Here is an 18801-nt window from a genome sequence, read left to right on the forward strand (position 1 = left end):
ACTTGCTCATGTGAGGGGAGAGACTCTGTCTATTTGCGTAGTGCTTAGGTATAAACATGTAAGTTATGATTTGTATGGGTTAAGATCTTTCTCCTCTCATTTAGGAGAGAAGTATTTATAGAGGCCTTTTGGGCCTAGGGTGTAGGAAACCCATAGAAGCAGTAATCTTTTTTCTTGATTGGGGAGATTGTTGACTACCTATTTCTTAGGGAGTCGTGGCTTGACTCCATCTTATGTGACTAATGGGAAGATAATGGTACCTCACACGTTACTTATCCCCCAATGGCGACACCTATACCCCTTAAAGGTAGCGCTCAAGTGCTTCTTTATTGGGTGATGACCCTGGAGTCTCCCTCTTTTAGGACTAGCCTCCTTTATTGGGTGATGACCCTGGAGTCTCCCCAACTTATCAGTAGGTTAGGTACTAGCCTCTTTTCTTCTATTGAGAAATAGATGGTCCAGATCATGAGTTGTTTTTGTCCCTTACCCTTCTCTACTTTAATTATATGGGATTGTAGGGATGGAAATGGAGTGAAAGAGTATTTAGGTAAGCTTTATGATAGGAATATCATGTCCTTATTTCTAACCTATTGTTTTGTGTATTAATATTGATTCCTCCTTATCTTTTGCATATGATGTAACAGAGGTTTCGCTTGCCAAAAGGAGAGAACGCTTGACAAGACTTCAGGCTACCCAGTAGTTGACGCCTTTTCCCCCACCAATATCCAAGGATTTATGTGTGGCATGTTAGGACCACCACTGCAAGACATCCCGTGTTGGTGAAACCCGCCCTCCCAAGGTGTTGAGGCGGGAGAAAGGTCCTTTTAAACCGTCTAGAAGCCTCCCCGTGCATGGAGGGGCGATAAGGCAAGTGGTGGATCTACCCCTCCTGAGACCTCTTTATGAAATATTGCATTCAACACAGTGAAATGCATTATAAACACACTTGATTAGAAAAACCACTAAGACAACCTGGTATTAGATTTCCCTGTCTCACACTAGATGACTTAATTTTCTTATAACTTGTAGAGACTTCCTCAACTTAAACCTTTAAGGATTTATTTTCCCTAAACTCGAGGACTTGGTTGCATCTCACTAAAGGAATTAGGAAATAACAAAAGTGTTTTGTTTACAACAACTCACATAGAGCGGTAAACTTTCCTTTTAAAGAATAATGAATAAAAATACTTGTTTCTAGGTGTTTGTGCTTTTCTAATTTGAAACTTATTTAAAAATCTTATAAAATATTAACATGGTTCTTGTGACTCAGTAATAGTACAATAGTAAGTCGTGGTAGTGTTCAACCTTTAACATTTTATGTTGTCATTTATATATGACTTATAAATTCTGAATTGTTGGCTAGTTGTCTTTGCCAATCATTACACCATTGGGAATGAAGTCGATAAAATTGTACTATATGTACAAAGCTCTATTTATTCATTCATTATATTGATCCTTATCCTTTTATTCCTTGTACTAACACATTTGTCATCATGTGTCTATTGAGAACAATCTATATGGTGACATAACACAACAAGTCTTCGTCATTTGGGCACAAGTTATCAATTTATCATATAGACAGGTGGCAGTAAAAATGACTTTGCCCCGTAATGAAAAAATATTGTGTTTTCCCACCTTAAACGACACCTAGTATTTAATATAGTAAACACTATTGCTATATACAATTAATTTCACTAATTATTTATTTCATATGCAGACGTTTGTTATTGTTTTTACTAAGTTAACTTTATAGGTAAAGAAAACTAAAGCGCGTTGCAAGTAAAAGTGTTAACAAATGGATTTCATACAATAAATGGATTCATCCCTCCTTTTTTAAATGTCATTTTCCGAATAAAATATAATAAACAACTAAAACTCAAATACCAACACATCATACAATTTACTTTACAGTTGAATGTACTTTATTACTATTTACACATTGTTTGAAAAAGAAGTGTTTCGAATTGAATCAAACTGTTTAGTTAAATTCTATTTTTTTAAAAACACTAAAAATCAACAAATATTTTCTTTTCAAATATTAATTCAAACCGAAATGTTACACAAATGAGAGAGGAGAATGTGTCTTCTTCTATATTTTCCGTTCTGTTTTTATTCAGCTACAAATCCAATGGCTGATAAGCATGAAAGAATAAAGATTTAGAAGCCTAGACATAAAAGTCTTTTGTGCCAGATCGTATAACTTGGTTGAGGATATAAATGAATTAATTAGGTGCTACAATCAAAGTATGATGCTGCAGAAGAAGGCAATCAATAAAGAATCTATCAACATGGACACGAAGTGGATCAAGCCTGATAGGGATTGAATTCACATTAATACTGATGGAGCATTAGCAAAGAACAACGATGTTGGATGTGGAAGGTTGACTAGAAACAGCGAAGGTGTTTGGTTGAGTGGTTTTTCTAAGAGTATTAGTAAATATAGTGTTCTAACTGCTGAACTTTGGGGTGCTCTTGAAAGTCTTAAACTAGCTCTCACTAAAGATTATAATTGGATTGAAATCTAGATTGATAATCAAAAAGTGGCTAACATTTGAGGGAAGGTAAACAAATAAAAGGATATGCATTTAATTCGCAACATCAATATCATGACTGCATTCTTGGGGTTAAAGTTGCAAAAATTCATTAAAAAAAAACTAAGATGTGTTCAAACACCTTGACTAAACACAATTTGAAGTCTCATAAAAAGGCCAAGGAAAAACTATCCCTATCCGTGAGAGAGTGAGAGGGGTAACAAAAAATTTTAATCAAAAAGAAAAAGTGAACCGCATGACACGCATTTTCACATGGATCCACATATAAATAACAGAAGCAGAAAAGACGAACAAAGATCATAACTTCAAACTTCAACCCAGCAGCAGTGACAGAGTCACCATACCTACCACGCCATTCATGGCATCTTCCCGAATCATCTCCCATTCTCAACCCAATCTCCACCGTCACTCTCCCCTCTTTGACTCCGTCAAACCTCATCCATCTCTCAATCTCATCCTTCCCCCAAAACGACACCGTAACCTCCGCATTCGTGCTTCCCTCCGCGACGCGTCGCACTCCGTTGAATTGCAAACTACCGCCGTCTCAAACGACGTCGTTTCCAAAGATCCGCCTTCTCTTCCTCGTGCGTATTACTTTTCCCTCTTTCTCATTTTCTCATCTTCTCATCGCACTTTTCTGCCTCTAACGTTTTTCGCGATTTTTTTCAGGGCCTTTATCTTCGAATCAGTTATGTAATGCTGTTTCCGATGGTTCAGGACTTCGTGTTGCATATCAGGTAGTATTTGCTTCTAGCATTGCATGCGAAGAGTTATTGTAGAAGCTAATTTTGATGATTGAATTGATTTCATATGATATTGCATTTTTCAGGGGGTTCAAGGTGCTTACAGTGAATCTGCTGCACAAAAAGCTTACCCTAATTGTGAAGCTGTGCCTTGTGAACAATTTGACACCGCTTTTGAAGTAAATATTTTTGTTACCCTCAGTAGGATTTAAATTAATTCATATGCACCTTCAGTGTAATTTTACAATAATAACTACTTATGATTGGGTGTGATTTTGTGATAGTATAAAAACACTGGCTGAGACTATATCAAAATTTAACTCATTCTAGTATCATGTTTTTTTAGTGTCTTTTTATCTAATTTATTTGTTATTGTGCTTTAGTAGGTGGTTGTAATTGTTTGCATTGCATTTCTCTGTATTGATTTTCTTTAAGGATGTTTAAAATTAGTGAATATGAGTAGTATAATGATAGGATACTGGATTCTCTGTTATTAAACTCGGCCGTTATGTCGGCACGGTACAGAAAAATGAAGAAAATCACGCCAGGTCGTGCCGTTCTGTCACATATGCATGACTCGGCTGGAACGAGTGCGGTAATGGGATTGGATTCAGAACGATGCCGCGTCAAAGCGGTTGCTCCGGCTGCATCTGTATTAAATGATATTACCCTTAATGATATTTCCGCAATAAGGTTATTTTTAAGGATAGAAAGGTTCCACCGTCTGTTGTAAATACCAATTTTCCCTAAAAAAATTACAATATTGCCCTCATCTTCACAATAGTGGTCTGTAAAGCGCTACAGAACCGCTATAGCGCTGCCACAACTTCCCAAAGAGCGGCTGCTTTTCCGCTTTCGCGGATAGCGGTTAGCAGGCCAAAAGCGTAGAGCCGAGGTTCTGAACTACTACGCTATACTGCTTTAGCGCCGCTATAGTGCGCTATCGACAACCTAGGTTATTTTATTGAATTTTAATGGCACTTGCAAATATGTTTTGCTCATGATTTCTGACTCTTATTTCTAAATATGAATACTTCATAAACTTTGATGAATTTATTTTAGTTTTTGACAATTATGTGTTTATTAATATTAACTATATTAGTATCCGCGTCACTTAAATTTCGGCCGCTATGCTTTCCGCTCCCGTTCCGTTCCATTTTTAGAGATGGTCGCGCCGCTATCCGAGATTGATAACATAGACTAGATTTGGGCTTCATCCCGATTGATATGATGAATGAGGAGAGAAGTGACTTGGCAGGATTCTGTTAGGAGCAGTATTGTCGATGACGGAGAGCCAAAAACCCGCAAAATCGGCCAATATTTACCATTTCAAAAACTGCCATGTATATCCACCATAGTGGCCATGGCGCCGCTATTTGGAAACACTGGTTAGGAGGGACGGAAAAAGTTCCAGAGGGATGGGACTCGGGAGAGAGGTAAAGGTCATGGTTGTTTGTTGGGAAATTTTCTCTCTGGTATGGGGCATACTGGTTAGGAGTTCTTGAACTCTGGTTTATCTCTTTCTTTTATTCCCCCATTTTTGAATTTATGACACAACCTCTGGCAACCTTGATTAATTTATGCAATAATGTTGTATATGCTCATATATTGACAAATATAACGCTGGTAGTTTTGCATTACAAGCTCTAACCAATTTAAAACTCAAAATTACATATTCCAGTTATTTTTTTTAGTTTCCATTTTTTTATTATTGTTTTCTTATGGTGGTTACCTTTTAAAATATATGGTTGCCGAGAGTTCTAGTTCTAACTGTCTGTAGTTTTTATTTTTATTGATCATGGATTCCTATGATAGTCTGTTGAAAGGTGGCTTGTGGACAGAGCAGTTTTGCCAATTGAGAATTCTTTAGGAGGGAGCATCCACAGGAATTATGATCTCTTACTCAGGCACAGGCTACATATAGTAGGAGAAGTAAAATATGCAGTCCATCATTGTTTGATGGCCAACCATGGTGTTAAACTGGAGAATTTGAAGCGTGTCCTTAGTCACCCTCAGGTGTGATTCTGACATTTCATACCTTTTTTTCCTTTTCTATTCCAACAATAAACTCATCCAAGATGGTGTTGTCTTAGGCTCTTGCACAATGTGAGAACACCTTGACAAAATTGGGCTTAGTTAGAGAAGCAGTTGATGATACAGCCGGTGCTGCAAAGGTAATTGTGGAATTGTTGGAAGCTATATTTCTTGTATCATTTAAAGTGTTTCTGTTTATTAATAATAGTCACATTTATGTACATTTGACTTGTTTAAAAATGAAGCACCAGATAGCTCACAATTTGTTTTGAAACGTGTTTGATTTTAAAAAGCTTTGGTTAACAACTATCCTTAGGGCACTGGTGATTCAAGTAAAGAAAAAGTCATCCACTAAATATCAATTAATGATTGTATATTGCACCTTATGGATAGATTATCATATTCTGCTGCTGTTGTTGACATTATTATCAATATTAGTTATCCTAACATAGTTACAAATTATAGCATGTTGCTTTCCATAAACTACAAGATGCAGGAGCTGTTGCTAGCTCAGCTGCCGCAGAGATCTATGGCTTAAATATACTTGCTCAAGACATCCAGGTTTGGGTCTTTGTGTCACTCTGTTTTAAATGACATGGCAGACAATTCATGTTTATCTTATATTTGAGGACTGATGGATTTGCATTGGCAGGATGATAGTGATAATATCACTCGGTTTTTAGTGTTGGCGCGAGAACCTATACTTCCAGGCATAGACAGGCCATTTAAGGTGCTTCAACTAGCATAAATAGCTGAAGTTACTCGATTGAATATATCATACGTCTCCTATATAGTTTACTTTTATGCTTACTGACATCAGTATTGATAGTTCTGTTGATTGTGGCATTGAATTTTCAGACAAGCATAGTTTTCTCTTTAGAAGAGGGGCCTGGGATGCTTTTCAAGGCCCTCGCTGTTTTTGCGCTTCGTCAAATTAATCTTTCAAAGGTTAGCTGTCTTCTTGGCGTGAGCTCATATATCTTTTATGGAAATTACATTTGCAAGTATGCTTTTTTATGTGTTTCTGATTGTACGATGGATTAATTCTTCTTATAGATTGAAAGCCGTCCTTTGCGGAAGCAACCTCTTAGAACATCTGATGATAACAACAATAGGTATTCCAAGTATTAGTAATGAGGACCATAGCAATGATATGTTTTCTGAGTTTTAATTCATTCACCATTTTATTGGTTCAAATTATCATTAGTATTGTGTTTACAAAGATGTTAGATTGTTAATGATTGCTATGCTGATCACAGTTAATATATTAAACAGGTACTTTGATTATATTTTCTATATTGATTTTGAAGCATCAATGGCTGATCAGAATGCACAAAATGCCTTAAGGCATCTAATGGTGCGACTTAATTTAATCTTATGAAGCGTATTTAAAGGATTATCAATTATGCGAGTATTGCTCTAAAGCTAATACAATTTGCAGGAGTTTGCTACATTCTTGCGGGTGCTGGGTAGTTATCCTATGGACACTAGCACGGCGTAAATAATCCCCAAAAGAGGTGAGTGCCATTTCTAATTACTTTTACTATAAATTATCCTGTTTAAGCTTGGCCTATTTATGCTAAGCCAAGCCTGGCCTGACCTATTTCTTAAAAAGGCTGGGCTTAGGCTTTTTCAAAAGCCTATTTAATTAAATAGGTCAGACTTAGACTATTAAAAAGACGGGACGGAGACTCTACGGGTGGGGGATATGTTCTCTGTCTCCGTTCTGAAGTGCCTTCAGGGGATTTTGTTCCCTGTCCCCGTGGGGTGAAATTCCATATCTTTGAGGGGTCCCAAACGGAGCAATTCTCACGGAGATCTGCACTAGCGAATGCAAAATGACATCCCTAAACCCATTTCACTCTCATTATAGGCTCTATCAAGGAGCTTTATCAACTCTCCCATATTTGTTATCTTGTGTAAGCTTTATCACAACTCTCATTATACCGCCCGAATTGCGAGGGTACAAAAAGTGATGGAATGTGATGAAATTGATAGAATGGGATGAAATATATTCCATTTGGTTCCACTCAATTCCATTTTATTTTAATTAATCCAAACAATGAAATGTAAGTTTATACCATTCCATCTCGTTTCATTCCATCAATTCAAACATAGTCTAAATAGTTCGGAGGGGTATTATTTTTTTTTATATTTTTTTTTCTATGTAATTTGATCAGCTATAGTAATTAATTGTAATGGCTTTATAATTTACGGTATTCATTTGGGAACTTTTATTATTCTGACACTTTTGCTGTAAACTATTGATGGTGCAGGACTTGCAGATATAGTTACTTACTGTTGCATATGGCACAGTTCTTCCAGCCTTGGAATCATGTTAATGGAAATACAGGGTAGAGTTTACATTGATTCAATATACAGACAGATAAAGAGAAAACAGTTTCAAATGTGCAAGCTCCTCAAAATTTTGATGGGTGGTATTCAGCCGTATGAATCCGTGTGTTTTGTGCAAATATTATCTCCTGCTTGTCTATGGTTAAATGCAAGTGTTATGTATTTATGTCTTTTTGTGAAAACAGTGGGAAAGGCATTTTTGCACCCTAGAGGAGTTTGCAGTTTTTGCCCAACCTCTACCATTTGTACTTCTCAAGTGTCGGTTATGGATTTTATTTATTTATTTGATAGAACGGTCATGGGTTATTTTAGTTTTAGGATGAAATGCACTTTGCACCCCCTAATTTAGCTTCACATCCTTATTTATTATGGCTATTTTGCACCCTAATTTAATTCTCTTTCTATTACAAAAGTATAAAAATCAATTTATTTTGATCAGTTTTAGAAAAATATTTTGTTAGGAGTCATTGTAGCGTTGACTAGGGGTGTAATCGGACCGGTTTGGACCGGTTTTTGGTCAAACAAAGGTCCGAACCAATAATATCTTCATCGGTTTGGTTTGGTTCGGTTTTAAAGAATTTTCAAAAATAGAACCGAACCAAACTAATCGGTTTGGTTCGGTTTGGGTTGGTTCGGTTGGTCGGTTTTTAATATATTTTTTTCAAACATTATGTTTATCAATGTATTTTCCAATATTGTATTTTTCGGTATATTTTATGCTATTGTTTTTTAAAATAATACATTTCGTGTCATTTATTTGATGCTCTAATTTTTCAAATAACTTACAAGGTGCACTTAATCCATATATGAAACAATGACATAGTTTCATTGCATAATGAAATAGATTCACTATAAAAGTTGAATCTTGACATCGGAATGTTGGAAATAGATTTGAAAGTTTAACAAATAGAACACAGAAAAACACACATCAATTAACATGTTTCTGCCTTAAATACACATAAAAACTATTTTGTAACAAGACTAGAAGGAGTTTTGTTGAAGAAGAAATCAGAAAGGTAAAAACAAATATGAAAATTAACGAAGAGAATTTGAACCCGAAGAAGGATACCATAACTTATCATAATGGCTATAGTGAGAGCAACATTTGAGGTAGACAACTAGAGAAGTAGTTTAGTGGAAACAAGTTTTTGTGACTTATGATTTTTACTTTATATGTTTTGGAGTTTTGTTCTAAATACGTGTTTTGCTTAAAGGAAGAAAGTGAAAACAAAGATGGAGAATGATTGGAAAGGTACAAAATTTGAGCTTAATGAAGGGTGGAATAAAGGATTTAGAGCGTAATTATTTTCATTGGTTCGGTTCATCGGTTTGGCGGTTCCTAAAAACTAAAACCGAGAACCGAACCAAATCACATCGGTTTTTATTGGTTCGGTTCGGTTTTAGAACCGAACCATAAACAATCGGTTTTATTTCGATTTGGTTTGGTTTGGATTGTCGGTTTAATTGGTTTTTTGTGATCCGCTTACACCCCTAGCGTTGACTAAACACAAGCTATAAAACTATGAATAAGAACGAGAATCTGTTAATGCACCCTAAACATCTCTAGCGAATTGCGCGGAGATTTAATTATGCTCTCAGATTTCGGAGTTGCATCTTTGGACACACTAAATTGTATATTGATGGGCCTTTATTTCGAAGATGCATCTTTGTAAAGATTACGTATATGTATTTATGGAGTGTTGCGATGTAGTATAAGAAAAACAGAAAAAAATAAGATGTTGACGAAATAAAATTACCATTGATATCATAAAATGAACAATACATAAGGAATTTTAGCATAGATTAAATATTGCATTTCAATATTCAGGTGGATGTTGCATTATCTTAATAATATCATCGACCGATTTTGAAACAGTTGCATCTAGCTTGATTGGAATTTTTTATCGTAAATGGAAAAAAGTTTTCACATAGCCCTTAAATCATCGTCTTTCTTTAGCTCATAGTTGCTAAACTCAATCTTTCCTTCTTTGTCAACGGAAGACAAGCAATATTTGATCTTCACAATTTTGCGATTGTCGCCATATGGTAGGAGCTCTTGCAGTGTGTGTTTCCGATTTTCAAAAGGGATGTACTCAGTGATGTTAAATTCTCTTGAGTGTCACACCGTTAAAGCGAATATTTTTCGACATGGCAAATGATGTTCATTCTGGTGTAATGTGGTTTGGTATGAAACAATAAGACAAGTACCCTATATTTATAGTAGTTTTAGACTAATATGGACCTCAAAAATTCTAGTACCAGGAGACGTTCGGAAATGTATCTCAGATACTATCCTTTATTTTGGATATGTATTTCTTGAACCTTCCCTAGCAGAACAAAACAAACAAAACAAAAATAGAACATGTAATCAAAGCTGAATTTTTTTGACAATAATTGATAAATAAATACTAAAATAAACGAAAGATTTGTCACTGGCCAAATCTATAATTATTGGTGGTACACCTTTTGACTTTTGTTTATTTGTTTCTCTCTCAATCTTGCTCAATTTGGTGAACTCTTGCATCATTTCAACAAAATCGTCCGACCAAGTCTCAACTTTGATTGTTGAATGATTTGTCCACTCCGGTGAATTTAAATAAAATGCCGCAAATTTGTTGAATCCCGATTTCAAATAAACTTGAATAAAATGCCGCGAATTTGAAACCCACCCAACACAAATAATACAATCATTTGGGTTTGGAGGTGGTGTAGTGCGCAGCAAAAAAAGTTTATGAGAAAACAAATCTTGTAAGACCAATACACACTCTATCATACACACTTGCTATGAGATGCCCCATTTCAGAGAAGCTCATCCATTTATCTCCGGTGCAGGTCCACTAATGCAAGGATAAAGAGAGTGATAATTTTTTTCTCAAAATTTTCTTTATTCCCGTATAGCCGTGTGCATAATTATTTATTGCCCTCAACTCTTGTATAAATTGATGGCCGAGAAGTGTGATCCTCTTCTCCATTACCGAGCAAAACAAAAACATTTCGAAAACCGCATTCACCGTCACTCTTAACATTGATGACCCGTTTAATGTATTTGTGCATAAATACCGACATCTCCTCAATGAATGAGATTTGTGGTGGAGGCGGTGAAAGAGGTGGTTTGCTAATGTGATCTCCTTTGAAAACACTTTTCTGAGATTTTGGAGTTGGTGAATCAGGAAAAGTTTGTCAACATGAAATAAAAACATCGGGATGCATATGTCGCTACCGCGAAAAAACAATAGAGTCGTCACTGAACTTTATTTATCCCAATAAGGGAAAGAAAATATCCAGGGAACCTCAAACAGGGAAAGGATGGTCTCGCAACCAAGAGAAGGGTACGGAAGCCGATTACGCAAGGGGAAAGTATTAGCACCTCTCACGTCCGTAGTACTCTACGGGATCCACTCTTGTTGTTTCTAATCAAATGGTGTGTTATCTAATGCTTACTCACTAAGGAAATACAAGCTATAAATTATTAAAAGGGAAAAGAAAAGGTTTTAAATAATTGAACTCGTCAAGATTATTCGAATCTCGTGCCTACGTATCTCTAACATGCAATAGAGAAATCAGAGTTTCGTAGTTCTTCCCAATAATTTCTTTTTGTTTGTTTTTGTTTTTTAATGGGCGGCGTTAACGTTCGCACTCTAGCATTAGGCACAACCTTCGATACGGTAGAGTGGAAATAACTTACCGTGAAAAGAGAAAATGTCGATCAGGAAAAAGAGTTTGTTGGTATTTTGTCAGGAGAATACTCAAGTGGTCCTCTTAAGCAAGAGATACATGAGTACTTCTCCTTTAATTGCGAAAATGTTTTAATTTTGTTAATTGCTTTGAGTTTTTTTATTAAATAATATTAGTCTTTTATTATGTACAAAGAAAAATGATGAGAAAATGGAAAATTTTAGCCTATTGTTGTCAAGTTAATTCTACCTAAAGTTAGGGTTTTCTAAAAGGGAAAACAACCTAATGTTATTATACAATTTACAAGTCCTAAAGTCTGAGGAACATGAAAAAGGAATTGATTTAGAATCCTAAGGGAACATGCTTTGAGATCACCAATGTTATAGGTCAAAAGTCATACAAACAACAAGCACCAATTATCAACCAAAATCCATATCAAATTTGAATCTACAAACATTATGAAATTAATCTATAAAATATGAACAAAAATGACCTAAAAGTCTAAGGTTTTTTTATTAGATTTTATATGGAAACAAATCTTATTAAAACTAAAGAATTAATTCCTCTAAAAATTGATTAAGAAAATCTAACAAGATTTAATATTTATTTTCCCTATTTTTTATCACCTAAAAAAAAAGAAAAAAAATCTAATTCCAGAAAAAGAAGACAATTTCTTTATCCACTCCCCTACCTTCTTAGGAATCTACGGCGAAATTCCATAAATACCCCTATATTTCGGAAGTGCATCTCTGAATTCACTTTTTTCTGGAAAAAAATGTGATTTTGGAGAAGAACTTCCGAAATCACCCTATTTTTTAGAAAAAAAGGTCAATTCGGAGATTCACTTCCAAAATCACCCTATTTTTTAGAAAAAATCTGAATTCGGAGATACACTTCCGAAATAACTCTATTTTAAAAAAAAGGTGAATTCGGAGATGCACTTCCGAAATAACTCCCTATGCATTTCCGAAATAATGTTGATGCAGAAAACATAAACCAAACCTAGATATGAACTTTTTGTGGATTGATGTAGTAAAAATACAAACCTGCAGAATGACGAGAGAAGAAGATGAGAGGGACAAAGCTTCTTAAAAGAAAATATGGATGATGACATCATATTTAGATCTCAACCTTTTTTCACATTTCCGTTCTTCCATTTTCAGATCTATAGAAAAGGAAAGGATACTATGAAAAATTGACAATAAGAAATCGTTGAGACAATCACATAACACTGAGATACTAAGAAACATTTTAGTATCTTAATGCAAAAATGTAAAAGTGCCAAAAATAGATAACAATAAATCAAATGAAAGACTTAGAGCTGGAAAACAAATGTAATAGGAAATTGTGTAATGCAGAGATACGCTCACATTATTTCGGAGATGCATTTTCGAAAACACCCAAAAATGGAGTTTTACGGAGATGTATCTCTAAAATAATAGAAAATGTGAAAATGGATGATTTCGGATATGCATCTCCAAAATAAAAAGGGTATTTTGGAGTTTTCAGCAGAGGTTCTCACCACAGGGGGTGGATAATTAAATTTTCAAAAAGAAATGGTGGTACGTTTGTCCGTGGGGAGGTAAGCGCGCAGATCCAGTGCTAGGCCCAATGAGTATTTTTTTTTTGTTCAATTTCTTCTTATGTCGAAAGGGGGTGTCACGTAGGGGTGGCAAACAGGCATGCCCGCCCCATTTAGGCCGTCCCGCAAAAGCCCGCGAAAAAATAGGGTGGGGCAGGGCGGGGCCGGCATATGAGAGAGTGCGGGTCTAAAACTTTGCCCCGCCCCGCAAAAAAGTGAGTGCGGGGCGGGGAAAGCCCACGGGCATTGAACCTTTTAGGCCTAAAAATAGTAAAATTGTATGAAAAAGCTCATTCCCGCATAAGCCTGGAAAAAAACAGGGTGGGGCGGGGCGGACACACTAAAGGGAGCGGGCCTAAAACCTCCCCCCGCCCCGCGAAAAAGTGCGGGTAAAACGGGCTTTCCCCGCAGGCCGGGCCCGTTTTGCCACCCCTAGTGTCACGGTCTCAATGGGGATATGCCTAGCAACAAATGCTAGGCCCAATACGTATAGATCCAACATTCTTCAATCAAATTTTTATTATATTCTCCATTTAGATTTTAATCAATTCTAATATCAATTAAGAAAAAATAAATTAAAAGGGGAAGGGGAGATTAGGGTTTATTTGTTAAGACTTTTCAGCTCTTAATCAAATAACTAACTTTACGTTTTAATTCTTATGTTTTTTTCAAAATTGTGTAATTATAAAGACAGGGATAGTAATAAATTAAGGGAATTTCTTATTCTACTCTATGTTTTTCAAACGCACCATGCGAAATCTCAAAAATGCCCCTCAAAATTAGAAGTATATTTTCGGTGCACACCATAATTGACATTAACGTTGGAACTAACCGGAAGTATAACTACGGTATGGAACCACAAGTATATTTCCGGTTCGTGGGACACCTAAAAGGCGCGCTCCCTCTTCCCCTCCCATTACAGTTTCAAAAACAAAACTAAATACACTCACTCTCTCAATTTCACTTTCACCGAATCAACCGTATTTGCAATCGAAGTCGTTCTAAGGTATCAAGCATCCAACAACAATCAAACGAAAAAAACAACAACAATCAATCAAGTAAGTTTATTTTGAAATTTTTAGAGTTTATGTAAAATCCACTTAAATGTGTGTTTTATGTCAGAAATTAGGTATTTGTCCATTGTTTTGAACATTATAAATCATTTCTAAGGTGTTAGACATGTCTTTTAAATGATCAATGGCTATTAAGCTATTTAATTGAATTCTTTTATGGGGGTGAGGTGTCATTAACGCACCTCTGAAATCGCATCAGTAACAGGAAATATACTTCCGGTTTTCATCAAGAACAAAACCGCATGTATATATCCGATTTTTTCCCTTATGTGTTTTCAAGTTTGTTTTCAACATCGGTCCTTGAGTTAACATTTCTTTCGTGCTTCTACAGGAGAAATGACTGACTGAGCATCTCGATTGAGACCTGGAAGAGTAGCATAACTCCTTCTGTACAGAGAGAAAAGATTCAGCCAACCCAACCTCCTCCTGCATCTGGACAAGCTGTAACAGATGCACCAGCTTCATCTTCCGGTGTTCCTCCTGCTACTCCCACTATTTCGACCTCCCGTAGCTAACGAGATTCTCCAATCCATCCTTCTCCACCCCCATCCTCCCGCAGACGCATCTCTCCACCTACAACATTTGAGGCGGGAGAGGCCTTAGGTTCTCAGGCGACACCAGAGGTGCCAGAGGCCCAATCTCAGCCTCTATCAGAGCCTTCACCCCAACCTCCATCACAACCTCAAACAACACTAGATGCAGCTCGTGCACAGCCTGCACCTGCACTGCGAGCATCTGCATAGCCTGCGGCGCCTCAGGCTTTTGGAGGAGGACCGTATGATTTATCCTTTCTTTCTCTTTACCCTGACCATGTTGCTAGACGTATCTGGGATGGACATGTATGAATTTTGAATTTTGATTATTACATTTTAAATTATGATTTTGTTTATGAATTTTTAATTTTGGTTTGTTGTTTAAACCCGTCAAAATATTTATGTAGGACCGTGATATGCTCAAGGTCATTAGCCATGGGCGGAAGATCAGTAGACTGATACCCCTTACAAAGCCATGGTTTGATGAGCTTTTACAGCCTACAGGGTTGAAACATTTGGCCCAGTGTGGATACAGTATGGTCAACTGGGGTATGATTAACACTTTTGTCGAGAGATGGAACCATGAGACGTCGTTGTTTCACATACCACATGGTAAGACGACGATCACACTCGACGAGGTCGCGTGTTTGTTGCATCTTCCGATTAGAGGGAAATTCTTGGATCATGAGAGGATCGATAAGGAGGAGGCGTTGGATCTGCTGGTTCAGATGCTGGGAGTTACTCCTGAGAGTGGCCTGGAAGAGATTGATAAAACCCGAGATAGTCACGTCAGATAGAGTTATTTGGCTTGGGTGTTCGAGGAGGAGGTACAACATGCATGAGAGACGATGGTGATGCTGAATAGGTTACCATGCACAAGAGGTATGCCATGAGAGCATACCTTTTGTTTCTTGTTGGCACACAAACTTTTATGGACACCAGTGCCACTTACACTAATATTATGTACCTCCAGTTTTTTGCTGATCTTGGGACAGTCCACTAGTGGAACTGGGGGGCTGCTTTTCCTGGTATACTTGTACACAAAGCTAGATGAAGAGATAAAGTGGAATATGAAGCAGATAACCGGCGATATGTCACTCATGACAGTATCACTTCTTTTTCCTTGTGGCATTTGTTAATTATTTTGATTCGGGAAACTAACTATTTAATTTTCTTATTTCAAGGATAGATCCTACAACACTTCCCCCGCATCTCAGGTTGGTCACTTGCGGAGGGTTATACTAAAGATAAGTTGCGTGCCTGCGCATACGACCCCCTCCGAGGGAACCATGCGGTAGAGCCTTTCCGGTTGTACATTGACTGGCTGGCCTATGAGGACGTGCACTTCTCTTCATACAACGACCACCGCGAGGCGATACCATTTGGCGAGGTGTCGCTGTTTACAGGTTGGTTGGCTTGCGGGATTTGCAAGACGACTGCCAATATGCTTGAGCAGGTGATGCATCAGTTCGGATTCACCCAGACTATTCCCCGAGATCCTACTGTAGCTGCTCCTCCGGCGCTGAGACAGAGGGATATAGATGAGCTTTTTGATGATTTTAAGAATCATCTTGTTCCTGAGGAGGCCAGAAGTATCATAGCTACATCCGACTGGAGCTACGAGTACGGTTACATGTTATCGTTCTTTCGGGTATCCCATCTATACATGATACAGGATGTTCCAGAGAACCCACCGAGGCCAGTTCATAAGGAGATCCTAGAGGAGAAGCAGGCTAGGGCTGATCATGCCACTGATATGTTGCCCAGGTGTCGTCGTATCATGGAGTTTGTGCAGGAGATTATTGAGCGAGGTTTATTTCCTGATGGATCTGATGCTCGACGGACTCTGGATGCCATCATGGCAGAGGCTCGGGATGCTATGCTTTACAGGAGGCAGCAGAGGAACGCCTCAAAGGTGACAGGCCGACTCATCATCTGCCATACCCAGTAGTTTTTGTTATTTTTTTTTGTTATTTGATTGTACTTTTTTGTTATTCAGTTTGAATTACATTTTTGTATCTCGTACTACTGCACTATATCTCGTCATACCCAATAGCTTATTGTTATTCAGTAATTTATGACTTTTTTTTTTCAATTGTACAGATATTTGTATTATGTGCGAATGAAACGTAAATATATTAAAATGGTAAAATGGTTCTGATACGAGTAACAGAAGAAACCGAAAATATATTGTCGATTTTGAAACCGCAAATATACTTCTGATTTGCAATCAATTTTAACAATAAATGGTGCTCACTAGAAATATATTTCCGGTTTTGGAAGGATATTTTATGAATTTCATAGAGTACTTCTTTAGACCATGGGGTGGAATAAGAATTTCCATGAGTAAAATGCACTTGGGCATTGCGCATATAAGTTTGTATGAAAATTAACAATGGACTTTGTTGAATAAAACCAATGTAAAGCAAACTAGCACACTGCACTACACAGTAGATAAAAATGTGACTGTACTACATTCTATCACATTAATCACATTGTAACATAGAAATCTTGTCACTACATTCAAGTGAAAGGAAAATCTAATTTCGTACACAGTTCCAAGAAAAAAAATGCAGAAATGTATTCACTTGCTAACAACCATGAATATGCTAAACTAGACTAGACACTAAATCAGAGGCCTTCAAAATCGAATTAGTGGAAACCCGGTTTTATTCTTGCGCATGCTGGCCTGAATGCTTTTCCATTAGATCTCTGATCAACACTAGAATCTCAGTTCGCATGCAGTGAACAGAAGATGAAGTAACCCGTTCCTTCACGACAGAGAACCACAAATCATTTGCATCAGTCTTTTTACCATTTACATGCCAGTCGCATATCACTCTTGCTATGGCTGTGACATATAAGCCACAATCATAACCGTTCACTTGCTTAGGCGAATCAGTGCATTCCAGATAGCGGGCCTCGGATCCTGATTCAGATAATCCCACATATTCTACAACAGCTTTATAGAGTTTCATAGCAGGTTCTGAATTTAAGCTTCTGCAGCTATCATGGTGAACAAATAGATTCGCATTGCGGTAGTATGCAAGTAAGCTCCAATGCGATCCACCTTCCGCTGTGTTAACGTCTTCGTTGTCATTGACGGGAAATAAAACAAGTTCCTTTTCAGACAAATGAAGAGGCTCTAAGAAATCTTTTAAAGCCGCGGCAAAAGGACATTGTATTACCCAAAACGCAATGGATGGTGGAACCAACAAGATATCCGAAGAGGGATAGAATGACGAAAGATAACTCAGATAAAACTCGATAATTCGATCATTCAAAAAATATGGACCACCGAGGATGTCTAGATCAGATCGTCTCAGCACCACATCATTGTAGCTGAGAATCTTCTCATCTGCTTTTGATTTACTCATCTTGCGAAGACGCTAGCCTGAAGAAAACAATTTAAACAAATCCAGTAATTGTTATCCGGTGCTCTAGTTGAGGAATAACTAATCAAAACAACTTATTTTCATAAATAAATTCCTCACGGCCTGTGAAGCAGAGACGCCAGAAACACGACACCGACACTTAGTAATATAAGAAGGATTTCACACATGAGATATATGTGTTCTAAACTTTCATTCATTTTTACCAATTACCGTCTATAAAAAAATCATCAAATCCAAATCATAAGCAACTTAGTTTCCCCAAATTGTTTCACGAAAGAGTGAATCGTCAACTACAATGAATGGGAGAATCATTAGTCTAACCTAAAAGTTAACCTAATTCAGTGTTGTTTGTGATGGAATTGAATTGAATTGGAATGAATAACAAGAAATTTTTGTCAAGAAAAAAGAAAATGAGTAAGAGAATCAATGATTGAGTGTGACTTACAATGATAGAGTGCAGTTGAGAATCTGCTATGGAGAAGACGAACAGCGATGCCAGTCCGTTTAGAATCCTACCAAGTGTTTTGGATTTACAAACACCAAATGAGTGGGTAAAACTTTTAAGAGAAAGTGGGTGGAAAAAAAAGTTTTTTAAGAATGAACTATTTCGATTGAGTTATTTGAAAATATCGTTAGTGATCCAAGTTTTGTGATTTTGTTTTAGAGGTGTTATCAAAATAATTTACGATGTTTTTCATTTTTTTTTTAATTTAATTTTATAAGTTCTCCAAAATAAAATAGTTTATGAAAATAATTTAATTTAGGGTTAAGAATGTTTGGTCCTCCTAAATATCTCATGGTTCTTTTTTAAAACATTTTTTTAAAACAATAGTCTTTCTAAAAATTTGCATTCAAAAGC

The 18801-nt window shown here is 36.8% G+C and overlaps 2 protein-coding genes across 3 annotated transcripts; one reads left to right on the plus strand and one right to left on the minus strand.

Moving 5' to 3' along the window:
* Positions 1-2783: 2783 nt before the first annotated feature.
* Positions 2784-8053, plus strand: LOC131635850 (arogenate dehydratase/prephenate dehydratase 2, chloroplastic-like). The gene is made up of 12 exons (XM_058906483.1): positions 2784-3136; positions 3222-3289; positions 3382-3474; positions 5111-5311; positions 5389-5469; positions 5795-5890; positions 5982-6059; positions 6188-6277; positions 6386-6444; positions 6605-6686; positions 6771-6846; positions 7606-8053. Exons 1-11 carry the CDS (start codon positions 2911-2913, stop codon positions 6828-6830), a joined length of 1134 nt encoding a protein of 377 aa, XP_058762466.1. The 5' UTR covers positions 2784-2910; the 3' UTR covers positions 6831-6846; positions 7606-8053.
* Positions 8054-16998: 8945 nt separating this feature from the next.
* On the minus strand, positions 16999-18559 carry LOC131635854 (NEDD8-specific protease 1-like). Of its 2 annotated transcripts, none has more exons than XM_058906488.1 (2): positions 18388-18559; positions 16999-18232 (listed from the first exon to the last, which is right to left on the minus strand). In XM_058906488.1, the coding sequence occupies exon 2, from the start codon at positions 17922-17924 to the stop codon at positions 17217-17219; it is 708 nt and encodes a 235-aa protein (XP_058762471.1). In that variant the 5' UTR covers positions 17925-18232; positions 18388-18559; the 3' UTR covers positions 16999-17216. The 2 variants fall into 2 exon arrangements, with proteins under 2 accessions (XP_058762471.1, XP_058762470.1); XM_058906487.1 differs by having other exon boundaries at positions 17000-17941.
* Positions 18560-18801: the final 242 nt, after the last annotated feature.

Source organism: Vicia villosa, unplaced genomic scaffold, assembly GCF_029867415.1.
Source record: "Vicia villosa cultivar HV-30 ecotype Madison, WI unplaced genomic scaffold, Vvil1.0 ctg.001572F_1_1, whole genome shotgun sequence".
Classification (NCBI taxonomy): Eukaryota; Viridiplantae; Streptophyta; class Magnoliopsida; order Fabales; family Fabaceae; genus Vicia; species Vicia villosa.